Raw genomic sequence first — 27,836 nt, 5'->3', positions numbered from 1 at the left:
GGTCCATATTCGTCACCGACAATCTGGCAAAGTATTGTGAGTGCATTTGTCATTTTTGTGCTTTTAATTGTTTGTTTAAGGTTTCATGGTTTTTTCAAGTAATTTGTTTAGGAGACGAGAGGTAAAAGTTATATATATATATATATATATATATATATATATATATATATATATATATATATATATATATTTATATATATATATATATATATATATATATATATATATATATATATATATATATATATATATATATATATATATATATTTGTTTAAATTTAAAAAAATACGAAAGGATCTGTGAGTAAACAAGAATTAAAATATTTGAGATTTTTAAAAAGTTTTGGCATTAAAAAAAATTTCTTTTTTTACAAATTATGAACTCTTTAGTGTTCAGTTGTAGTTCTGCATCAATTGTTCATACTTAAAATGATAGTTAAAATCTAATTGAAATAAATGTGCCCATTCTGTTGTAAGAAGATCCCGTAAACGAAATACATTTACTACATATTTTGCCAATATGTAGTAAATGCCCCATAAATGCTGAAAAGGATTGGGTTCTGAAGATTGTGTTGGACATGGCAAACATTAATACTCTTGTTTGTCAACCAGTTTGATACCATACGTTTGATACATTCTTCTTCTTATTATGCCCTATCCAATAAGTGGATGTTATCGACAATTCTGGCATACTCCTCTCGGCCTTGTGTGGCTCTAAAGAGTGCATGGGCATCGAGGTTTGTCCAATTCTTTATGTTTTTAAGCCATGAGTATTTCTTTCTTCCAATTCCCCGTTTTCCTTCAATCTTCCCTTCCCTAATAAGCTTTAAGAACTGATACTCGGAGTTTCGAAATATATGACCCAGATAAGCTGTTTTTCTTCTTTTTATTATTGGCAGCAATTCTCGTTCTTTGTCCATTCGATTTAATACTTCGACATTTGTTGTGTGATCTGTCCAGTGAATTTTAAGTAGTCTTCTAAATATTCACATTTCAAAGGCCTCCAATCGGTTCATCACATTGGCCTTTATGGTCCAGGTTTCTACACCATATAGCAGTATGGAAAAAATGTAACATTTTACAAAGCGATATCGAAGCGTTAAGTTAAGGCTGCTCTTGCTTAGCAAGGTTCTCATATTAGTAAATGCTGTTCTGGCTTGCTTAATCCTGCTACGTATCTCTATGTCTGGATCTAGATATTCAATTATCCAACTACCGAGATATCTGAACTTGGGGACCTTTTAGATGTTCTTATTGTTTACTCTTATATTTAATTGCACATTTCGTGTTCTGCTAACCACCATTACCTTCATCTTGTCTATATTAGTCTTCAAGCCCAGTCGTGCTCCTTCAGTGTTTATTCTATCTATTAGTCGTTGTAGCGCTTCTTGGCTATCAGCTATTATGACTGTATCATCAGCAGAGCGAAGATTACTAATAGTCTGTCCGTTGATTTTGATTCCATCTTCAGTGTCAGTTAAGGCTCTATCGAAAATCGTTTAAGAGTAAAGATTAAAAAGAAGGAGTGGCAGAACACAACCCTGTCGTACGCCTTTTTCGATTGAGAAATATGATGTAGATTCCAGTCCTACTGGACCTAAAGTCGAAACTAGCTGGTATTATAAAATATAATATTTATAATGTTCACCAATTTTTCTTCCAATTCTTTCTTTGGTATTTCTTCAGTCTTTTTTCGCCAATAAGTAAGACCAGCCAAATAAACTCAAACAAAACCAAGTTTTTAGTTTTTAGTAGTAACACAAGTGATCGCAAATGTCTGACACATCTGATATAGCACGTGAAGAGGAAGATTGCATTAGTATTCTCTGTTTATATACAATCTTAAAGCAATTTTTGGCTCTCCCATCGTTTTTTGTAATTGAATAATAAAAATTTCTTGTGGGAGACATCCTTCATATTTTATCAACCATCTTTGTTATTCAAGGACTGATTTTATTTTCTAAATAATGCCTAATGCTTTTTTCTGAGACTAGTACTTATATTAAGTATAGCTGCTTCATTGTCTAACTATTTATCCTTGTTTTTAATGAATAGGTACTCCGATGGGGATCGTATTGTATATAAGCATGTACGCAAATAGACTACAAAAGAAAGGAATGAGAAGCAGAAGGGCAGAAGGACACAAAACAGACGAATACATTAGAGCACTAGTAACGAAGAGATAAATTATGTTCTGGAGAGATATTTTTTGCTTTTTCTGTATTTTATTGAAACTTTAAACATTTATGACATAATATACGAATAATATTTATATTAATAATGTATTTTTAGGAAAAAAATACTTTCTTTTATGTAACAGAACAATAAAATCTATCCAGATAACATTGTGATCTAGGAAAATGACAATTTTAGTCCAACCTATGCTCTTCAAAACGTTAATTAGTTTAATAGGGCTCATTTTTTGTACGGAACTAATTTTTAATGTGATTGCAAACATCACTCCGACAACAACTGAACAGTAAGTTTAAAATCTAAATTATGTATTTTATATTAATGTATGCGCCAAGCTTTCGACATCCTCTCTGACGTCTTCTTCCGGGCTTCCGAGGTCTTAGTCTTCTGAGCCTCCAGACGCTACAACATTGTTCACTAATTACTGTACTAATGCAACTGGGGACAGCGGAGTGATTTGAGTGGAGGTGGAAGCGAAGATTCCTGATGGCGGGATTTTGATTGGAAGGTGGAGTAGACGATATTTTCTCCATGGGTCTCCAAGGTCTCCAGAAAGATCTCCATGTCGAACGTAACCGTCATCTCCTTTATTGAGACAATTTGGCCTTTTTTTAGTCTCTGTGGCTTCTTGGATAATTCTTGATTTATAGAAGCGGATGGAGGCTAAGGTTCTAGAGTTTTCAAACTCCATTTTGAGACTTGTATGAAAATGGTGTTGACCTAAAGCAGAAATGGAATCGGAATTGCGAAAAGAAATGTAATGTTCATAAATCCTATTTTGGATTCTACGATTTGTTTGGCCTATATAAGATCGGGAGCAGTCTGCACAAGGAATTTCATAAACTCCGTATTGTTTATTTGGAATATTATCTTTGATTGATTGGATAATCGATAAAAGGTTTTGTTGGCGGGTGAATATTGTCTTTATTTTTCTTGATTAAGGGATTTGGTCGATGTTGGAAGAGACATCTTTGACTTAAGGAATAAAAGCTTTCGTATGATGAGGATCTGAGTTTTTATATTGGAATTAAGTGGGAGATTGATGCCTATGAATGGTCCTATTGATGTGTTTTTTGCGGTAACCATTTTTGCTGAATTAATTTCTGAGTGGGAGATTTAATTTGTCATGCATGATTTTTTTTCTCTGTTTTTTTTTATTAGAACAAATTACAAATAGATCAGAACAGGAAAAAATCATGAAACACGCCAAGCCCAGAAAAAGGTTATCGAGCTATTTATGATCAATTTATATTCTCCTGTTTGCTAGTTTTTGTTTTATTTGTACTCTATGACATCCGTTTGAACATCAGATATGTCGCATATAAGCTGTAATCTGGAATTTTTTCTACCTGAAGTTTCGTCTATGGTGGAAGCTAACACTATCAGAGCTAATTAATGGCTAAATATTTATCTTAAGCTTCTGAAGTTTTTACACTCTTTCTCTGCTGATGGATTTCCTGCATTATTATGTATTCTACAAAAGTGGATCTTTCAATGACGAAGTCTACAATTCCTGTTTTGTTCAATATTACAATTACAAAGAATATGGAGAGATTAGTACCTCCTCTTCTACACATACTCCAATTTTTCCATAATTGTTATACAAAATCTTTCTTCCTGTGATTGTTAATATACTCCAGTCACTGTGGAGGAAAAGCGGTCAATACCTCTAAATTTTTTATAACTGAATCGATTTTGCTAAAAATTTGGAATTAGGCTTATCTTACCTCCCTCTTCAAAAGTTATATATGCGCTATGTGAGCTTTTTATTTTTAAGGGGTGAAATCACCCCTTATTTAAAATAATGAAAAAAAATTATATTAAAGCATTTTATGGGTTTAAATCGTATTAAATTAGGTAACTGAAATATTGTCAATTATAATAATGGATATTGTGTACATTTTCAACCCTCAAATAATCTTAAAGACCACCCCTTTTAATAAAAATAATTGTAAAAAATCGTTTAACAGGTTCAAACGCTTTTGTAGTGCATTTATATCATCTACAATGTAATTCTCTGCTTATATAAAATAATTTTGGTTGATTGCAACACTTCAACTCTTAAAAACTACCCCTATGTCAAAATATATAAAGAAATCTTTTTAAACAACTTCAAAAGTTTTTAATGTACATTTATATTCAAAAATTTCAAAAATTCCTTTCTTATCAATAAAATATTTTTTGTTTGGTTGCTTAGTTTCAACCCTTAAAAACCACCTCTATGCTCACGAAACAAATTCTCCTTTGGTAAATGTCTAAATAAAAAAATTAAGTATACTCATGATGTTTTTATTATAAACATATATATATATATATATATATATATATATATATATATATATATATATATATATATATATATATATATATATATCTACGGCATAAAGTGGACTCTGCCCATGTTAAAATTCAGGTTTAAGTGAGCTCCGTGGTCAAGTCGACACCGATATACGGAGCTCACTTGACCATTCCATAATATTGGCTCTGTCGATTCGTCAACATGTATAGTTTCATAATTTTTAAAAATTTAAGTGGAGCCCTTAAGTACCCCTGTATCATGAATGTATATTGCTTAGTTCACGTGTATATCTTATAGGGGTCGTTCAGATCTTTTTCATTGTATACTGGAACCATAGGTATATCGGTTTAAGTAAGCTCTGATAGTTTGGCAACTCTGCCATTAAGCTGTATACTTCTCGCGTATAGTCTGAACGGTTTATATGGACTCCTTATTTTTGTTATCATTCAAACGCATTACATTGTGTAACAGATATGAATACTATTAACTACCTGTTTTTGGTAGGTACGTGCTTTTCTAAAAATAGCTTTATAGATACAAAAGGATTTTGTTACCAAATTGGATTTTTTTTACATGCGGAAATTTCCTAATGTATTTTGTTAACGTGAGTATGTCTTCATACGTTTTATTTAAGAATTCGATAGATAAGAACTTCTTTTATTTTATCCATTGTTTTATGATATCTTTTATACAGATTTTTTATTATTTTATTTCTTGTTTTATCTGTGTACTACAGACAATTCTGGATAGAAAGTTATCTCAAAATAAATATTGAAGTGCTAAAATAAATATTTTTGTGTAAAAATGGATAGTAGTGCACAAAAAAAAAAGAAGAATGCTTAATTTATCTAACAACAATTATACCACTTCACCCATATTACATACTTACACCCATATTACATACTGAATGTTTTATCTCCTATTTAGGGGTAATATGTAGTCAATATAAGTGTAGTTAGTGTCAAATTTGCAATGATCAATATAAGTAATAGCTTACTGACTGTACTTTACATGTTTAGTTCAAATAAATAAACCTTGTCCCTTCAAAAAAGAGCGATTGGAATGGCAAAGTCAACTAAGAAAGTGTAATGAATCTTGTATCACCCCAGATTCACACAGGTTAACCGGTGTTTGAAGGCAAGAGTCCTCATTGCAGATTTAAGAAAGATAACTACCATAAGGAAGTTCCTTTCGAGGGTTGAGATGGCGAGAAGCAGCTTATTTTTTTTTTGTATGTCTTGCAGATGTGTTGGTCTAGCTAGTTTTTCCTCGATTCTAGTCATAAAATGGGTTGTTATTCGTGGAGTGGATGTTACGAATCTAGACTTTGTTTCTTTTGTTCTCTAGCTACTTATCTTCGGATATTATGTGGATTGATAACTACGATATTGTAGAGCTTATGTATGGATGTGAGTCTATCCGCTGAATTTGGCTGACTAATTTATAGCTAAATCTACGTGTTAAGTATGTATTGATATCACCCATACAAGCAAGGTATATTCGGCAGCAGAAGCATAGAGTTCAAGCGTCTACGTTTTAAGAGTGGAAGGATGGGCTTCCCATTTTTAGCTGACAAGTTCGCGAAGAATATTATTTTTCTGGTTCTAGTTTTCCATTTAGTTTTAAACAAAGTTTTGTGAATTACAAAGTGTGTTTAAGGATTTCATGACACTATTGGTTCAGGTATATGTTCAAATTTGTGAAAGCGTCTCTGTTAGGGACATTGAAGGAGCCCGCCTGACTTTTTCCAGGGTTTGGCTTAAAATTAATTTATAATCTATTTTTATTGTGTTTAAGATATGATATTTAGATTTTTCTCCACTTCAGCAACAAAATTTTTTTGGTTGTGCAACAATAGATGTATCGTCTACAAAATAAAAGTCCTAGTATTTACTGGTATGGGTTGTGTAAATATTATACAGTGTAGGTGCCATTACGGTACCCCAAAGGAGACAGTTCTACTACGTTCTCCATCTTCATCTTCTATTCTTATCATTGAGTGATACGGAAAATTTTCTGTTGTGTAGGCATACGCGGATAATACAAAATACAAGTGAGTTTATTACCTAAGGGGATATCACATAGATTTTGGAGAAATGTGCTTTAATTTAAGGTGTCGTAAGCAGAATTTAGATTGACAAATACCACTCCTCATGTCTGATATTTTTCATATGCGTCTTCGCTGTGTTGGGCAAGATTTAGTATGTGTAACGAACATGATCTATCCTGTCATATATAGCCACTTTTATCTTTAAATTGAAGCTTTTCTTTTAATATCGGTTTATATTAAGGATCATATGCAGAAGTATTTTGTATAGCTGAAAAAATAAATAGATATATTGGCCGATAGCTTTTGTGGTCGTTGGGGTTTTTCTCAGGTTTAAGCAAGGCCACAACTTTGTCTTTGCTTTGCTTGTCTACACACTTTGTATATTAGCCATTGTTGTATTTTTTTTGTCCAAATTTTATAATTAGTTTTGTGCTTAGATCCTCAGTCAGGAGGAATAATATTGTGTAATATTGTTCATAATATACGTGGATAGTGGATCCAAACTCAACACCGTTGAAAGGTTTCCTCCGCTGACTTGTTTGTCCTCTCTCATTTTATGTTTTTCTTTGCCGACATTTATTATGTTTATTTCGTTATTTTCAGCGATCAGCTTAATACCAAATACCCTAGATTTAGCCCTCTATTTGCTTCCTGCAGTAGAAATACGTCACATTTGTGTTAAGCGCATATGTCTGATAAGCTTAAGTAAAGTAGAGTGTCTTTATCTGTAGATATGTCCTTAATATTTATAGACATAATTAGAATAGTTGGTCCTAAAAAGGACCGAATTGACAAAAATCATATTGAACGGGTGATTGAAGAATTAACCGATTTAACAATCATTCATTACCCAGAGTACGCTCGATTGCGGTGGTCTTATTGTTACTTCAAATTTCGTGAAGGCTTTCACGATGAACTTCATAAAATGACTAATCTTTTACATTTCAATAAAAATTTAAATTTTACATACTGTTACTTTTAGACGATATTTCGAGTCAGATTTGTTTAGTAATAACTGTACTTAATATATAGTCTCTTTGTGAAAAGTAAATGAGCTTGTAATATCGGTTTACAACTCATATATGGATAATAAGGAAATAAACAGGTTAAAATGTGACAACAAACTGCTATATAACAGTACGAGAGAATATTCATAAGCTATCAGCTGTAAAAGTCATTGCCTTTTTTCCTGTAGTATCATATTTTAGCATATCATATTTTGAGTGAAATTGATCCTAAATTCGTCTAATAATATTAAGTTTTTAAAACAGCTGTGTTTTTATGTTCATTCGTTCACCTTTTGTAAAGCAGTCTGTGTAAATATAAGGGATTTATATAATCTTTTCATTTCGTACTCTTTTCGTTTCATAATTATAGTTTTCTTGCTTTTATTTTCTATGGTAATACATATACATACCCAATTCAAAAGGGTGAAAATCAGCGAGTTCTAAATTGAACATAAACATTATTCTCTCCCTATACCTTATATAAAGATCATCGTCATCGTATAGTCCGAACGCAACAAGATTCTATTGCCTTTTCTTGTTTTTTTTTCTCCTCATTCCTATTGAAAATAAAGCCACGTAAATTCCGTTTATAAAAGTTATGTCAATATTTCTGAAATGCCTTTCCTAGGATAATTATTTAAGCCTAGTTCGTTTGATTACATGTAATTGATTTGATAGTCCACAACAGATAAGTATTGATTGTAGGTAGGATAGCATTTGTTAATAAATATGATGGGTCGATAGATAGTCCCGTTATTCCTAAATCTGACCGTATGTTACCTCCCCCTTCATTTGTGGAAGTCCTAAGGGCATTTTTTCTCTTGGAGCATCCTCCCAATTTAACTTGGCAATGCAGTTATTATAGAGTCTTTGGATAAAGCCAGCGCAACTGTAGCATTGAGATTTAGTTTCTTGTACGACGTTGCTATCTTTATATATGTGTTTGACCTTGGAATTAGTTCTGTTCGGTATTGGTTAGTACTCGGACCTCTGTAAGTCGGAAAATACCTCTGCTGGCTTTTCCAGCAATCCTGGTCTAATTAATACGTTCTCGTCACGTATCCACACATTAGCACTGGTTTGATCACTATTTTATATATCCTGATTTTAGAGATTCGAATTACACTTCTGGATTTAAATTGCCAAACTTAAATGGAGCTTTGCGGGTCAGACTGCTAGACAAAAAGACCAACGTTGGAATACTACAATACAACATTGGAGACCTTACGAAAATAAACGACCAAGAGGAAGACCACAGATGAGATGGGTTGATGATATTAAAAGAATAGCCGGAACAAATTGGAAATATGTTACTCAGGATAGAGACCGATGGAAGGAGTTGGGAGAGGCCTATGTCCAAACGTGGACGACACAAGGCTAAGAAGAAGAAGAAGATGCTTTTTAGCAAGTTGGTACTTGCTCTTACTTCTAAATTGACAGATCAGCTGTTTAACTGCCTGTACTGAACTTTATTATTCATTTTACAAATATATTGTAGCGTTTTTAAATAAAAAGCATGTTCGTAACAATATATATGAAAACTAATAAAACTCTGGCATACCGTTGATTAAAATATTGTATACCCTATACTATTGAATCAACGGAAATATTAAGATCACACGGGGAGAATATTATGGGTTATTTCTGGTTTCGTCATAATTTACACTGAAATTACTAACAAGAGAGTGCTCTCACTTCCACATGTTCAAATTGATATATAGTACCAACATATGCTAGTTATATACCATCAGTAGGTACTAATAAAATGGAAACTATCAAATTAATGTCAATTTCTTTGAATAATCAAAACAATCGAAAATATATACCAAAACAACACAATAAAAGTAAAAGTAGAAGAAGAACTACGTCGTTTACTTTCGTAAGGTCTCCAATGTTGTATTGTAATATTCCAACGTTGTTCTTTTTGTCTAGCAGTTTGGCCCGCGAAGCTCCATTTAAGTTTGGCAATTTTTGTTGCTATGTTCTCGAATTTTGTTTGTGATCTTACCCAGTCGCTCCTCTTTTTATCTGACAGTCGTATACCTAACATTGCTCTTTCCATTGTTCTTTCTGTTGTGGCTAGTTTATTCATGTTTTGCCTTGGTTAGGGTCTAGGTTTGCATTCCATATGTCATGATAGGAAGGATTGGTTGAACACTTTGCTCCTCAAGTATTGGGGTACTTTGCGGTTCTTAAGCACCCAACTAAGTTTTCCAAATCCTGCCCATGCTAGTCCTGCTCTTCTAGTAATTTCCACACTTTGGTTCTCTTTGTCAAGTCTCAGGATTTGGCCTAGGTAGATATACCTTTTGGCCTGAAAAGCATACCATACACAAAAGGGATAATAAAATGTACTGCACAAACTATTGCGATATAAGATATATATATAAGCTATATATCTGTTAATTATTAGGATATACAGTATTTTTTCTAATACACCTGGAACGATTGAGTGAATAGGTGAACTATCAAATAGGAGACTATTAGTGTAGAATTAGAAAAACTAATAAATCGTTGATTAATTATTTACTATTAGGCAGTTAATGAGAATTGTTGGGAATACAAAAAAAAAACATTAAACTGGTTTATAGATTTTAAACAAACACATGATATATTCATAAGAATAAAACTATGAAATACCATTGCAGAACTAGGCTTACCTAAGAAACTAATAAATTTAACAATGAGTAATCTCCAAGTAAAGACTTCAAGGAAAACTGTCGACTTATTTTCAAATGTACTGCAAAGTGCTTTAAAAAATTTAAACGAATTAGCGTAACATCTGTTTTGAAAACTAAATATTATGAGACGAATTGGGGATATTATATTACACAAACTAAACCGCTTGCCTACAAAAAATATCAGGAAAATATGATACGGCGAAAACGACTAATGACTTTACAGCTAATTGCCACATAAGTATCAATGTAACTATAGCTCACAAAATGGGTTCAATTACATTGCAATTTTTAAATTTTTCTTGATAAAATGAAGTGATTGATTGTTGTTTTGAAAAGGTAAGTTGTTTTTTATTTTTGTATTCTTATCATCTGATATTGTAATATCAACAACATTTTTCATAATATATTCTGAAATGCGCTTTCTATTACTGATAACGAACAAAAGTTTTTTTAACTTCTCGTTAATATAATTATGTAGGAATTTAGATTTTTATCTTGTTCTTACTATAGTGCTAAAGCACAAATGTAGTTATAGTCTACCGTATTTTTTCATAGTGGTCATAGTTTTTGATTGTAGTATAGCTTATGTGTTTATAACAACTAGCACATAGAAAATAATAAAATTTTGTACCCTGTGCTTTATGTTTATTATCCTTTATTGTATTGGAACATCTAGAAGTATAGTAATACATTTTAATTGTTGAACAAAAGAGAAAATAAAAACACTTTTTGTGGTGTGCCACTTAACCATACACAAAATCGTACACAAATAGTCAAATGGTAGTAAAAGTTTCCGATATAGGCCGCCAGACGGCAAAGGCATCGCCGCGCTCGATGTCTATACTATGAAATGTTTTTCAGATAGTCTTCGGATCAGATTTTTTCAAAACATTAAATTACATCTTTTTGTCTTTCTTTATTTAGGCTAACCGCTACTGTTTTTTTTCTTTAGCGTTTCTTCTTAAATTACATTAATGTTATATTTACAATTCTTTCTGGAACGAGCTATAATTTTTCTCAAATAACCATTTTGTGTGGTTTAGTCACCTTACGGTTTAGCGTGCTTTGGCTCTTTAAAGTCCCTTTTAATATTAATATCGTTTGAGAAATTTTTCCCAGATGACTAAATAAATTTCTTTAACATACAAGAGAGAGGACGTAGAGTAGGGCATAACGTAACTTAGATGTTGAATGAAAACTGCAAATTGCTGCTTAGATTGACAAATACCACTCCTCATACCTAATATCTTTGTACCCATCTTTGCTGTGTTGGGCAAGATTTAGTATTGGTGACGTACATGATCTTTCCTGTCTATAGCAACTTTTGTCTTTTAATTTGAGTTTTTCTTCTGTTTTACCTCTTGAGAAGTATTTTGTAAAGCTGACAAAATAAATATATTGACCGATAGCTTTTGTGGTCGTTGGAGTTTTTGCCAGGTTTAAGCAAGGCAACAACTTTGTCTTTGCTTTGTTTGTCTGAAGACTTTGGATATCAGTAACTGTTGTATTTTTGGTCCAAATTTTATAATAAGCTTTGTGCTCAGATCTTCAGTCAGTGCCGTACTATTCTTCATTATATACGTAGATAGTGGATCCAAGCTCAACATCGTTAAAAGGTTCCTTCAGCTGACTGGTTTTGTCCTCTCTCATTTTAAGTTTTTCTTTGCTTCTTTGCCGGCAGAGATAGCACTTTTACATTTATTATGTGATTTTCAGCGATCAGCTTAATACCAAATACACTATTTTTTGCCCTCCATGTATTTTCTGCACTAGAAATACGTAACATTTGTGCTAAGCGCATATGTCTGATAAGGTTAAGTAAAGTAAAGTGTCTTTATCTCTAGATATGCCCTTAATATTTATAGACATTATTAGAATAATTGATCCTAAAAAGGACCGATTTGACAAAAATCATATTGACCGGGTGATTCTGATTAGCCGATTAATTAATTATTCATTACCCAGGGTACAACTGATTACGGTGGTCTTATTTGTACTCAAATTTTCGTAAAAGCTTTTCTTTTGAACCCCATAAGAAATGGCTAATTAACTTTTCATTAAAAATAATTTTACACACTGTTACTTTTCGACGATATTTCGAATCAGATTTGTATAGTAATAAGTATAGTTAATATGAAGTCTCTTTGTGAAAAGTAAATGAGTTTGTAATATCGGTCACAACTCATATATGAATGATAAGGACATAAACGGTTAAAATAAGTGCACAGAATTTTAACTAAATATATCGGCGCCATTGTTTAGGAGATGGATTTATCCCAGAGATTAAAGGTTAAATGTATATTCCAGGTTCTATCTACGTATTTTCATTACTAAAAAAGTATATTTAAAATAAAGGCCTTAAGATATATTTAGATTCTATGGAAATTAGAATCTATAGAAATTAGCAAATTAAAAAATACAGACATAATTATTCTGAATGACAAAATTGAGACAAACAGTTGCCTCAAGTATTGTTTATATTGTAAAGGTTATCGCCATAGTATAGTCAGAACGCAACAAGGTTCTATTGGCTTTTCTGCTTTTTGTCTCCTCATTCCTATTGAAAACTTAGCCACGTAAATAACGTTTTAAAAATATGTATCAATATTTCTTTAGTGCCTTTCCTAAGATAACTTTTTTTAAGCCTACTTCGTTTGACTACATGTAATGGATTTGATAGTTCCCAACAGATAAGTATTGATTGTAGGTTGGATAGCAGTTGGTTGTACAGGCATGTGTTGATAAATATGATGGGTCGGTAGGTAGTTCCATTATTCCTAAATCTGACCATATGTTACCTCCCCTGTTGATTCGTGGACGTCCTAAGGGCATTTTTTCTCTCGGGGCATTCTCCCAGTTTAACTTGGCAATACAGTTATTAGAAAGCCTTTGGATGTAGCCAGCGTAACTTTGGCGTTGATATTTAGTCTCTTGTATGACGTTGCTATCTTTATATATCTGTTAGACCTTGGCATTAGTTCCGGCTCGGTATTGGTTAGTATTCGGACCTTTGTAAGTTGGAAAATAATTCTGATGGCTTTTCTAGTAATCCAGATCTAATTAATACCTAAGTTTTACTTACATTGTTTTGTCAGCGTTTTCGTCACATTTAAGTCAATAGCACTGGTTTAATCACTGTTTTATATATCCTGATTTTAGGGATTTGTATTAGACTTCTGGATTTAAAAGTGTTATGTGTGTTATATTTACATCAGTTAGCTACCTGAATATTCCATTTTATTTCTTATGTGACAGCGTTATCTACGATACCTAAAACGCTGCAATCTTTCAAAATTATATGGGTTTATTGTTACGTTATGCCCTACTCTACGTCCTCTCTCTTGTATGTTAAAGAAATTTATTTAGTTTTCTCATTACTTACTATCAGATCGTTTTTTGCTGCTAATAGCATTATTTTGTAGCATTCTAATATTTAATCTATGAATTAAATCCGGATAGCAAATAGATATTTTTCACTTTCTCGGAGAAATAATATTCTAACATACAAAATCCTATTAAATTGCCAAAACCTTTCTTGCATATTATATTTACTTATGAGGGTCAGCAGCAATATCAGTACCATAATAAGGCGTATAGTCCTGGACTGGCTAATCGTTGGATAATTGGAAGCATGAGTGTAGCAGTTATAATGTTTTCGGGACTGCTACCTGGTATCGGGGAGCAGAGATATCAGTACCAAGTTAGTGCATATAGGAATTGTTGCTTGAACTTTATTATTAGTAAACAGCACTATATTTCCTAGTCAAATCCTTATGACTTTACAGTAAGACAAATTTTCGAACGTTGGTTATGGAAACATCATGTATATACCACCGGATTCCCTAGATCGACATTCAGCAAAATTCTTTTAATAATGATGCGGGAGTAAAAATATAAATATCTGGGAGCTTACATCAACAAAGAATTAGATTCAGACTAAGAAATCAGGGTACGAATAGAAATGGCAAGGGCAGCGTTCTTAAAATTCAAGCAATTGTTCTATGACAAAAATCTTAATACTGCGCTGAGACTGAGGTTGGTTGAATGTTACGTCTGGTCTTAACTATTGTACGGAGTAGAAATATGGACGGTAAAAGCGCAAATAGTTAGGAAGCTTCAAGCCTTTGAATTTTAGATATACCGGAGAATGTTGAGAATTCCATGGACTGCCAGGGTCACCAATGAGGAAGTGCTGAGAAGGATGGGTCGAGACAAAAAATTGTTGAGAACAATAAAAGTACGCAGGACTGCATACCTGGAACACATACTAAGGAATATAAAGTCTTCTGCAGACCATCATGCAGGGTAGAGTCGATGGCAAAAAGAGAATAGGTAGAAAGAGGAAGTCATGGCTGCGAAATATTCGTGACTGGACAAAGATGACTGTAGACGAATTATTCCACGTTGCAAAAGACAGAGATACTTTTAGAAATGTGGTCGCCAACCTCCGTTAATGGGGACGGCATAGGAAGAAAAATAATGATACGCTAAACAAAAAAAAAACAGAGATGAAGATAGGCGCCAAGAAACTCTGTGTTATAAAAAAGTTGAATAAAATACAGATTCTGAATTCAAATATTCAAAAATTTAATGAACAGCTTACTAAAATAGAAATAACGTCTATTTAAAATGCAATTCATTAATGGCTCAAGGTACAAAGCAGTCCTAGCATCTGCTAATGATATTGATCTTATAAGAAACTCTCTCCGCAAACGACATCTTCAACAAAGTGAAGAGAGCACGAAAAATGTTTTACTTAAAATCAACAAAATAAAAACCAAATACAAGCGAATCAACAGAAGAAAGCAATTCAATACAGAGCATAATTCACTTAAGACCTATTTTAATACATGAATGCGAATCATGGACAATGACTAAAACAAATAAGGAAGAACTCCGAATATTTGAAAGAAAAATAATAAGAAAACTTTTTTAACCTCATTATCATATTGCTACAAATCCGTATAGAATAAGAACACATACTAAATAAAGAAAGCTCTTATAAATATATTGTTTAGAAAAATAAATCGCTTAAGGTAGATCGGACACATGCATAGACGCCAAGATGTCAAACTTGGTTAAAAAACGTAAACTAATTTTTGAAACCAAATTCAGTATTTTGCTTTAATCTGTGCCTTCTAAGAATTGCAAGGAAAAACAGACTTTGTTAAAACTGGTTATTAGAGACATGAGGAATCTAAAAATTGCATTCCACAACATATCTCCTCAACTAAGCAAAAATCCTTAACGAATTGGTTTCTAGTACTCGTACAGAGTATATCGGAATAAAAGGAAAAAGACAGTTAAGCAAGAAGAAAAGTGCAAGCATTTACGTTTTAAGGGTGAAAGGATGTGCGCCCCATTTTTAGCTGACAAGCTTGCGGAGCATACTATTTCTGGTCCTTAGTTTGCCTTTTAGTTTTAAACAAGATTCTGTGATTGACAACGTGCGATATAAACTATCTACAAGGTATTTATAGGAAATTCAGAGTTCAAGGATTTCATCACACTATTGGATGTTCAGTTTTGTGAAAGCGCCTGTGTTGGGAAAATTGAAGGAGCGTTCCTAAGATTTTCGGGGTTTGGCTTAAAATTAAATCGTACTTCATTTTTATTATATTTAAGGCATCTATTACATTTTTCTCCACTCCAGCAACAAAAGTTTTTGGTTGTGCAATGTATGGTCTACATGAAAATCCTAGTATCTACTGGTATCTGTTGATCATTTGTGTAAATGTAATACAGTGTAGGTGCCATTACGCTACCCCAAGCGAGACCGTTTGTCTGCGTTCTCCATATTACCATTGAATGATACGAAAAATCTTCTGTTCTGTAGATATACGCGGATAAAACGATGTTTACAGTTTGTCATACAGTTTTTGGAGAAATGTCCTCTAATTTAATGTGTCGTAGGCGGCATTTAGATTGACAAATACCACCCCTGATACCTGATATCTTTCGTACCCGTTGTTGCTTTTTGCAACAACGGGTACGTTATTACGTACGTTATAAGTATTACGAATAAAAATAAATAAGCAAGAAGAATATAAGTGAACCATATTTAAAATAAGTGACAGAAAAAAGAATTTTATATATACATTTACTTCTAAATTAAAAATAAAATACTCGTATGCCTGATCACGAATGATACAAAATTTACAAGCGACAAAGTATTTTTTAAAACAACCGAACATATTATATGTAATAATTGTAATAGATATGTTGGCTATAATCAAATTACCATAAAGTCACCGAAATATTTTATCTGAGTAATGATTCACTACTGATTGCTACGTTACGTTATACGATACATTTATAGTTAAAGCGAAATTAGGTGTTATGCCTACTTATTATTTTAGTATCTGTTACAAGTTACATACTAAAGTATTATAGTAAGATATTGAATTCCCTACATTTAAAAATTGAAATATTGAAATTAGACAGTAAAAAATTATAATTTTAAGATTGATTTACAAATTATTATAATTTAAATTTTACTACTTTATGAAACAAATATTGTACATCATAAAACGTAGCAATTGAAACATCGGAACGTCCATTAATATAATAAATTTTTCAGTTTCAATGCATTAAAAAAATACTAATACATAAAAATTGCCTTTTCCAAGCTTATAACAGACACTAACTTAAGTTTAAAAATAATTAAAGCAAGTAATATAAATTACCACCATAAAATATTTAACTACATTAACCAAGTATTTGTGAAATTTCGGGATGAATAAATTGATTGATATTTAAATAAATTTTAAGTTCCAAAACGTACCTACCTGCTGTAAAATTTAAAAATCTACGACTAATCAAATTATTGGCAACATCGGAGGAGTTTAGTTGTGTACGGGGAAGAATACATACGGATCCCAAAAGTGTTTTACCCTATTACGGAGTTCATTTAATCCTACGTGTTGGTCGGAGTCTACATAAAGCGCTAGCCAGATAATAATATACACGGTGTATATTCTCCTGGAGTTAGTATAATACCGTTTTAGTACGGGGCCCACATTAACCGCTAGATCTATATATATATATATATATATATGTATGTATGTATGTATTATATACATAACATATATATATATATATATATATATATATATATATATATATATATATATGTATGTATTATATACATATTTGTGTGAGTGTTAGTGTGTCTGTTACCAGTTTTTCGAATATACTTGAATAAAGCATTTATATATACAGAAAATAAGTTGATGCTCCAAAATATAAATAACATGCTCCAAAATTTTTTTAGAATAACTCCGTTAATTTTTAAGCTACAGTGTCCATTAAAAAAATATTTTGAAGGTAATTTCAAAAGCTACAAGATTAAGTAGATTAAAATATGTTAAAATTCTTTCTTTTTAAATAGTAAAGGGGCCAACTGCTGAGTACAGGTGTGTCAGCCGCTGTATCTCAAACTTCAATTGGCTATATCTTTATTATTTTTCGAGCTACAACAAAAATAAAAAAATCAAAATTTTTGTTAAGAATAAAACATTTTGGTATAAAACCATTTTTTACGTATCTCTTACAGTTTTAGATTTATTTTGAAAAAATGTAAATTTTTAGATAATCAAAAAAAATTTTTTTAATTTAAACATGATTTTTTCAAAAAATACGCATTTTAAACAGGCTAAACTTTTAAAACTTATAAATAACACTAAAAATAATGAATTGTAGAAGATATACGTTTAATTTCAATTCTGATCGAAATAGTGTTACTGCTCGTTTTTTTTTTAAACGCAAGCGTAATTCAAATTCTTTCCTTCGTATTTCGCTTTGTTTTAATCGAAATGGCTGTTAACATAGCTCATTTTAAAGGTTTTTTCTAGATCTTTAAAAAGGGTTGTATGAGTTTTTATCAAAAAAGATGTCCATTTTCCGATATTTGATGTTAAATGCATCGAGTATAGTATCCCAAAAATAAAAAGTCATTTTCAAACAATTATAAATCGCTTAGTATTGTACTTATAAAACTGAATAAAAAAACAAACTCTTTGTTTTTTTATAAGCTTTATTTTTGTTCATTATAGATTTTGTAATAAAACGCTTTGTTTTTGAGTTATTCGTACAAAATCATTGGAAAACATGTTTTTTTTTGCGAAAAGTTTACTTTTTCGTATAAAAGTGCGTATAACTCAAAAAGTATTGATTTAGCGAAAAAAATTTATATGACATTTTTTATTTAAAATTTGATTCTCTATCAATTCCTGTAGTTATTTTGAGTGTAAAAAGTTCAACCCCCTAGATGGGGTGCCAACCACCCCAGGGGTAGAAGCACACATCGGCACCATATAACTTATGTTTTTTGAGTAATTTGCTACCCACTGTAAAAATTTCAGATAAATCGGTGCAGTTATAAAAAATTTAAAGGGAAAATGCCACAGTAACTGGACTAATAAAAGTATTTGAAAAGATAATGTGTGATAATTTGCAATAAAGCCAAACTTTTAGTTAAGTGGTGTTCTACATTTTAAGAAATATTTTTAGAAGCAATACAGAACCGTTTATCAGTAATGATACTCAAGTACAGCCTGACATACAGCCAAAATCAATAGAGGAAACCAATTTTCCACTGTGTAAAGATATTGCATCCTCTCAGTTTGGTAAGTAAACGTTGTTATTAGTGTTAATTCGTATATTGGTACTGTACAAAATCCAAATTAAAACAACTATATGGTACAAATAAAAAATCTGTATACACTGCGAAGAAAAAATTGAAAGCTGGCAAGAAAAATATGTTCATAATTCGCTAAATCTTTATTTTACCAATATAGTGTCTAAAAATATAATACAGAAGGATGTATGTGCTGAAAGATGGACAAAATGAAGTACTCTGAGCGCTGCTACTCAAACGGCAAAAGGTGGTGTTTTATATAAAATACGACGAAATTGAAATTGAAAGCTATACAGCACGTTACAGCACATACAGTACAAGCAAATATAAGTGACCCATAGGTCTGTAATAATAACAGATAATTCAGATTAATGCTCGAAACAAATTTAGAAATTAGATAGACAGATAGACTTACCAGCGCGATGTTGTAAAAGTGTTGATCACTCGGCGTTTGGTACAAAAATGAAATAATCTCGTAAAGCTTTTCTTTTAAGGTGCTATTAAAATAAGACGTCAAGCGAGATTTGTCATAATAGCGGCTAGACATAAAGAACCGTCTCAGATCAACTCAGTAAATACACTTTTTGTGGTAGCCTCCCAGTTTGGGTAAGACAAGTGGAGCTAAGAAGAACAATGAGGCCCCATGGACATCCGATCCTTAGAAATATGGCACAAAGTCATGTCGTTTTGGCCGACATAATATTAAAACTGTTTTAATAAAACGATTGTAAGTTAAACTGAACATCTTGTTCCGAACGTTGGCGATCATTCTGGTTATGATGACTTTTTGGTTGCTATACGGAATAGCTTTGTTGAGAACTTTCTATACCATGCTCTACAGGATATTGTTCTTCATCCTGGGGCCCTTTTTTTAAATTTTACCTTGCAAAATGCATTGGAGTAGCTTGATTTATCATTATATGTTCCAAATACTGCAGCTTACGGCTCTTCACGATGTTGACAAAATCCGCGGTTGTGTTCATCCTCCATAAGACTTCGTCATTGGTGACTTTTTCTGTCCATGGTAGCTTCAGGATCGTTTTGTATAGACATAGCTCAAAAGCCTAAAGTTTTCATAAAGTTTCCGCCTTCAATGTCCACGTTTCTACTCCGTACAGAAGCACTGAGTACACGTAACATTTAAGTAGCCTTATTTTTGTTTCTAGGGTGAGGTCATGGCTCTTGAACATAGAGCTCATAGTCAAAAAGGCAGTTTTTACCTTTTCGATGCGACATTTAATCTCTTGGGTATTCTCTCACGACTCACTGATTATAGTTTCTAAGTAGTTGTACTGTGAGATCCGTTTAATTTTCATTTGGTTCACATACAAATTTGCTGAAAGCTGAAATCGATAATAGACTACATAATAATCAAACAAGATACCACAATAAAGATCAAAGATGTGCGAGTCAAAAGAGGAGCAGAATGTGGAACGGACCATAGACTACTGACAGCAAAAATGAGCATTAATTGGAAACATAATAAGACCCCCTCCACAGAAGAACCGTTAAACACTATAAGAGAAAAACAATACAATATAGAACTACTCCAAGAACAATCAATAAGAGAACTATACCAACAACGTCTAGACCAAAAATTAATAGAATTCAAATACGGCAACATCGAAGAAATATACGAGCATATAAAGGCGAGTATAAAGCAAGCAGCATTCGAAGCCCTTGGGGAAAAAGAACATATAACAAATAAACAGCACTATTATGAAATAAATGAACCAACAAAAAGAATAATTCAAGAAAAAAAGCAACTATACAGAAAATGGCTGACTACAAACAACGATGAAGTTTATAAAGAATATAGAGAAAAAGATAGAGAAGTGAAAAAACAAATAACACAGCAAAAGAATGAAGAATGGGAAAGAATCTGCTTAAATATTGAAACATATATAGGAGGTACAAGAACTTCGGAGTCATGGAAAGTACTGAGAGGATTGAAACAAAACTCAAAAGAAGAAATTAAATTGGGAAATATACAGGACAAAGAATGGAAGGACTACTACAAGGAACTATTAACAGAACAAAGACTACAATTCATTGGAAAAGAAAACAGGCGAAGACGAAGCAGATTCCCACAACAAGAAATAGAAATAACAGATAGGGAAATGAGAACGGCCATAAAAGCAATCAAAAATAAGAAAGCACCGGGACCTGGAGGCATCTCACCTGAGCTTATAAAATACGGATCAAAAAAATTACACCGGATGATACAATGGATATTTCAGAAAGCCATAAATGGAGAACAGCTCCCAAAGGAATGGACGGCGGCATATATGACATCTATATTTAAGAAAGGAGATAGAAAACGATGCGAAAACTACAGGGGAATAAGCGTAATATCATCAATAGGAAGATTATATGGGAAGATACTGCGAGAAAAGATAGAGCAAGCGATAAAAGGCAAAATCGGAGAGGATCAGGCAGGCTTCACGGCAGGAAGATCATGCATAGACCACATATACACACTGGAACTACTGTTGGAAAAGAAAAAAGCAAAAAATAGAGATATACACTTGGCATTTGTGGACCTGAGAAAGGCGTATGACTCTGTACCAAGGTCAGAACTATGGGAGGCAATGTACAAATTAGAAATACAGACGGAACTCATAGAAGCTACAAAAGCTCTGTATAAAAAAAATAAAGTGTCCATTAAAATGGGAACAAGAATCATAGGAGCCTTCACCACATCAAAAGGGCTCCTGCAGGGTTGTTCCACATCTCCAACCCTATTCAAAATATACTTAGAGAAAGCCTTGACTACATGGAAAAGAAAATGCGAAGGCATGGGAGTACCGGTACGGAACGAATACCTATAAACATTAAGTTTTGCAGACGATCAAGTAGTGATTGCACAAGACCAAGACGACCTCAGCTACATGATGAAGAAACTACAAGAAGAATATACCAAGGCTGGCCTAGATATTAACCTCGCGAAAACAGAGTGCCTATCTACAAGTGAAGAAGACATAGAAGATCTACAGATTGATGACAACGTAACAATCAAAGGAAAGGATAAATTCAAATACCTGGGGTTTATAATCACGAAAAAGGCAACAACAGAGGAAGAAATTACACAAAGATTAGGACAAACAAGAACAGCAATCCGTCAACTTAACTCAGTATGGTGGGATAGACACCTAAATATGAAGACAAAAACGCAGATTTATAAAACATTAGTGCGAAGTATTATGACATATGGGGCTGAAAATTGGATCATAAACAAGAAAAACAGCAGTAAGATAGTAGCAACAGAGATGGAATGCCTGCGAAGATGCTGCAGAGTAACAAGAATGGATAGGAGAAGTAATGACGAAATAAAGCAAAGACCATCAATAGAAACAGACATACTAACATATATAGAACAAAAAAGACTAAAGTGGTATGGACATGTAAGAAGAACTAGCGACAGTAGATGGATAAAGAGAATAACCGAATGGAGCCCCATAGGAAGGAGGAAAAGAGGACGACCCCGAAAATCCTGGAGGAACGAAGTAGACGACGCCATGAGTAAGAGAGGACTAAACGATGGAGAATGGAACAACAGAGAGAGATGGAAACGGTTGAGCGAGGGAAGGCAGTGAATACTGTAGAATCCCTAAATATATATACAAATTTGCTCCAGTTATGTTTTCCTTGGTGATAATCATTAGCTAGGTTTTGCTGGTGTTTATATCGAGTCCCTATGTTCTACTTGTTTCCGTTATTTTGTTAATTAAGTTGTGCATCCCTTCTATGGTATTGGAAAACACTATTAAATCATCTGCATACCGCAGGTTATTGAGCTTGATTCCATTTATTGAGATGCCTTTATCAATATCTTTTAGATCCTCTTCAAAAATGTGCTTCGAGTACAGATTCAATATCAGTGGTGAAATTATGCACCTCTGTGTCACTTCCCTTAAGATTTTGACCTAATCTGTATATTCTCCATCTATTCGGAGCACTGCTGATTGATTCCAATACAGGTTAGCTATTATTTTTAGGTATTTTTCATCAATCCCTGTCCTCTTCAGCACTTCCATTATTTGTTCATGCCTGACTCTATCAAAAACCTTCTTGTTGTCAATCAGGTATGCAAAAACAGCACAGCTGACACCTCTACATTTGGGCAATGGTATAAACTCGGATTTGAGCCAGTCTACTGGTATTTTTTCTGCCTTGTAATTGAAGAACATCCACATTACAGAAAGATCAGGATTTGATAACAATCCAAGGCTACAACAGCCTTGAAATTTTACTTAAAACATGCCTTATGCTTGTAAGATCAAGGCCAAGTAACTCAACTGTTAAATTTTTATTATGCGGCAGCGAAATTTATAAATATTTACAGGTTCTGGTCATTATTGATTTTTATTTAAAAAAAATTAACAATTCCGAGATTGGAAATATAAACATCAAAATAAATTTAAAATAAAATTCTAATTACAATCAATTCTGGTTTGATCCAATATAAAGCTACAAAGTTAACTTAAATAGTTAACTCAAACTTGTTACAATAAAATAGTTTAAAAAAATGTCTTTTTCTTGCTTGACTATTAAAGTTACCACTTTTTTAAACCAAAACGAATATAGTTGTACTAATAATAAAAACTTAGTTTTTCAAGAGTTTTATAATCAACATTTTTAGTTGGAAAAATTCTGGTATCACGATCACCATCATCAATTATAGAACTAGAAAACCAATTTGATTGGCTCCAACTGGGCGGACATTGGCAACCTCCAGATTGTAGAGCTAAACAAAAACTGGCCGTCGTAGTTCCTTTTCGAAACAGAGAAACACATCTGTCTATTTTTCTTAGACATATGCATCCGTTTCTTAGACATCAGCAGCTAGATTATACTATCTTCGTGATAGAAGAACAAGGAGAAAAGCCTTTTAATAGAGGGATGTTGATGAATATTGGCTTTGAGCAGGCGATGTCGATGGGCCAATTTGACTGCTTTATTTTTCATGATGTTGATTTGTTGCCTGAGGATGATAGAAATTTATATGTGTGTAGCAGTCAACCTAAGCATATGAGTGTAGCTGTTAACATATTTAAGTACAAGTAAGTACCCACAAGACTTTTAGCTATTTATTTTCTTTAAAATCTTCTACTTCTTTTCGTTTTAATAACGTGCTAACAACAATTTTGAGAAGTTTTCGCAACAAAATAAGAAAAAGGTGTCATTTTCGTCATCATCATGTCCACTTTCATATGATTCTTGTGAAGCATTTGAAAGAACTGTGAAGAAACTGCTTATGAGTAGAGTTGGATGGGTTTTCTTTTGCGTTTAGTTGTTTTTTCTTATGTGGATGGTAGAGGACTTATGGCATCGAGTGCAATAACGCACTCAACATTTTTCATACTCTTTGCTTATTGGTACAATTTCTTCTTTTCAATCTGCGATATAGTTGATTTTTCATGAATGTTAGCAGCGCTATCTGACAATGCTGCTGGTTTAGACCAAAAAACATATAAGGATCAAGAGGACAGAGACCTGTATTTTTAAAGCCACTCAATCCATTTTCGACAATAGCTGCTTTTTCGCATGTTACGCGGAAGACACCGGCGAGTTGCATCTGAGAAATTGGCCTTCCTTTATCGTTCCTAATTTTTTTCTCGTCTCCTGATTCAAATACGCTTTCAAAGGTGCAAAGAATGAAATGTCCAATGGTTGTATACAATGACTACAATGTGCAGGCAAGCAAACGAGTATCACGCCATTCTCTTTTGCATACTGCAAAATGCTCCAGTTCTTGTGGCCAGAGCTATTTTTTTGGTTGCATGACTAAATTTCTAGAAATGTTTTAACCATTTAAGAAAGATCTCACCTGTAAGCCACCCCGATTATTAAAGAAATCTCACTGAAACTGTAGGCGCTCCTTCTAATAAATCTGGTTTCCAAATTTTTCTCGGAAATAAAAATGTTGGGGAATGTAATTTCAGATTGGATTTGTACAACAAACTTGTTTTTACCAGTAACAGCAAATATTTTTGGTGGATTCAACACAATGGACACTCCAGTCTCACCACATTGTAAATCCGTTCGGGAGGAAAATTATATATTTGTCGATAACTTTTTGATATGCTTTGAAAAATTTGGCTCTATTTGGTTTGTTGGATGGCATTGCTCTAGTTATTGAGGTAATTTGAGGTCTCCTTAATTAAATGTTGGGATGTCTATTCCTAAAACCTTTAAGTCAGTCCCATCCCAGTTTGATTTAGAAATAAACTCATAGTTTTTAATTTATTGATACATACATCATCGGACAAGATGAAGAAGATCTCAGCTTTATGCTCAGAAAACTAGAAGAAGAATATAAAAACAACGGAATGGAAATAAACTTAGAGAAAACCGAATACCTAACAACAGAAAACAAGGATATAAGAAACCTAGAGATAGACGAGGGAAGACAAATAAATGGAACAGATAAATTCAAGTATTTAGGAACCATAATATCGAACCAGGGAACAACAGAAGAAGATTTAAACAACAGACTGAGACAAACAAGAAACTGTATAAGACAACTAAACTCAGTGTTGTGGGATAAGAACATTACGATAAAGACAAAAAAGAGAATATATAATACCCTGACAAGAAGTACCCTGACATATGGGTCCGAAGACTGAACAATAAACAAGAGAAATAGAGGTAGAATAAGAGCAGTAGAAATGGAGTTCCTGAGGAGAAGCTGTAGACTTACAAAAAGAGACAGAATTGAAAACGCAGAGATTAAGCGGAGAATGGGAGTGCAATCAGACATAATCGACTATATAGAGGAGAAGAGACTCTGGTACGGCCACGTCAGAAGAGCGGACAGAGGACGCTGGATAAACAAAATCACAGAATGGAGCCCGATTCGAAGAAGAAAGAGAGGAAGACCCCGAAGGTCATTTAGAGATGAAATCGACGAGGCTATGGAGCTAAGAACCCTGCGAGAAGGACACTGGAATGACAGAGAAAATTGGAGAAAACGGTTGAGTGAAGGAAGACAGTGAAATCCTTAGTAGTAGTAGTGATACATACTATTTAATCCGTAATTGAGCCTAAAATGGCATACATCTATTTGTATATATTCCATTTTATCCAAAATAGATCATTTTTACATAACCCTACTTTTTAACTAATCAACAAATGATACAGATCTTTGTTAAAGCACAATGTATACTGAAAATATTATGTTGCTTTGATATATACCTGTTGAGTTTATATTTGATATAAACTCAACAAGTAAAGGAAAACTATTCATTCAACTAATTGTAAACACACTGTTATAGCAGAATGTATAAAAACTGAGACGCAGCTTTATGAAGGTTGTTCACAGTACTACTGTTTAACGGTCTGAGGTAGAATGCATCTCCAGATTTGAGCGATTCATTCCAAACCGGTAATGTGCCGTTTTACCTAACTATGCCATTTTAGGCCAGCTTCCCTACAGGAAGATATAAAAGTCAGTGGAAAAATTATCAACTGTGCAACAAAAAAATAATCATGTGGTATCAGATTCAATGGAAAGAAAACAAAAACATTGATCATTTAAAAAAACAACCCTGATCAAATGAAAAGTTTCAGATATCTTAGCCAAAGAATGTACTAGCTTAGACTTTATTAAATATAAAGATAGAATTTAATAATCTCTTTAGTAAAATTACCATCTCAACTTTTTGATCAATTATTTCCTATGTTAGGTACCCAATATTAGGTTTAATTTCATTTTAGATTGCCATATAAAAACATATTTGGAGGCGTTACAGCACTCACTACGCAACAAATTAACCTGGTAAATGGCTTCTCAAACTTGTTTTGGGGATGGGGAGGTGAAGATGATGATATGTTTAATCGAGTAAAAGCCCATCAGCTCGATGTGATAAGATATAACCCTACAATTGCTAGATACAAAATGCTGAGGCATCAAAAAGCAACACCAAATCCCGAAAGGTAACAAATATTTTAATAAATTTTTAGTAGTCGATACGACAAAAAAACAATATGAAACGCCAACTTAAAACATCGTGTCATGTACATACGACATAATTTTTATTTATTTTTTGGTATAAAATATCCTATTTAACACACACGATATTTTTTAATAGCGCAAATAACAATATAGTAAATATTACTTACGATATTTTTCGTCGGTAAAGATAAAAGTTATTACGTTTATATAACAATATTCATTTTATTACAAAATATCAATACACAATAATACATACCTTCATTTCTATAGGCGTCTATATTCTTTGTTTGAACTGTCCTTCTATATGGGTCTTTTATATATTCTTTGACCTTAACTTCATCATTGGAGCAGTGCATGGTCAACTTTGGTAATGTACAATAGCCAGATAAAATTATAATTCAGGAAAAATTTAATAAGTCTGTTAAAAATCATTATTACGAGCATATACTGCTAAGAATCTAACTATCAGTTCCAATGTTTCATCGTCAAAATACAAAAACAAAAATCTAGAATATTTTTTCTACAAGATTTTCGCAAAGTCTTGTTTGCTATTTTTATTTTTGTATTGTATTTATATTTTAGTACGACAATGATTATAACTCAAAATAATTTTGACATATTTTGTAGATATAAACTCCTTGAAGACGGAAAGAAAAAGTTTACAAAAGATGGGCTTAACACTCTGCATTACGAAGTACTACAAAAACAGGAATATCTGCTATATACTTGGATTTTGGTAGATATTGATACTAAATGACATATAATAACATACTAATATTTCACAAACATATTTTGTTTATACAAATATTACGATTGGTTATGATTTCTTAGACGATGCTTCATTCGTGTGAAAGAAGAATATATGTTATATTATTGGCCCCAATTTGGCAGTAATAGGATAACAGTGCTAGTTTTTGAGACTTTCAGACATTCTTGTAGAAGTAAAATGGTCAATTCTAGTGAACTTGAATTGCAGATGAATTGTGTAACGAAAATTTTTTATAAAATAAA

At 32.7% G+C, this 27,836-nt stretch overlaps 1 protein-coding gene across 2 annotated transcripts; it reads left to right on the top strand.

The window, feature by feature from the left end:
• Positions 1–27,836, top strand: LOC140433159 (beta-1,4-N-acetylgalactosaminyltransferase bre-4-like). 2 transcript variants are annotated; one of them, XM_072521204.1, is made up of 6 exons: positions 1–121; positions 2,293–2,479; positions 18,742–18,857; positions 23,511–23,931; positions 26,588–26,806; positions 27,453–27,835. In XM_072521204.1, the coding sequence occupies exons 2-6, from the start codon at positions 2,361–2,363 to the stop codon at positions 27,580–27,582; spliced, it is 1,005 nt and encodes a 334-aa protein (XP_072377305.1). In that variant the 5' UTR covers positions 1–121; positions 2,293–2,360; the 3' UTR covers positions 27,583–27,835. The 2 variants fall into 2 exon arrangements, with proteins under 2 accessions (XP_072377305.1, XP_072377306.1); XM_072521205.1 differs by lacking the exon at positions 1–121 and adding an exon at positions 273–300 and having other exon boundaries at positions 27,453–27,836.

Source organism: Diabrotica undecimpunctata, chromosome 2 (genome assembly GCF_040954645.1).
Source record: "Diabrotica undecimpunctata isolate CICGRU chromosome 2, icDiaUnde3, whole genome shotgun sequence".
NCBI lineage: Eukaryota > Metazoa > Arthropoda > Insecta > Coleoptera > Chrysomelidae > Diabrotica > Diabrotica undecimpunctata.
The sequence above is the reverse complement of the archived record's forward strand: the minus strand, read 5'-3'. Positions and strand labels throughout refer to the sequence as shown.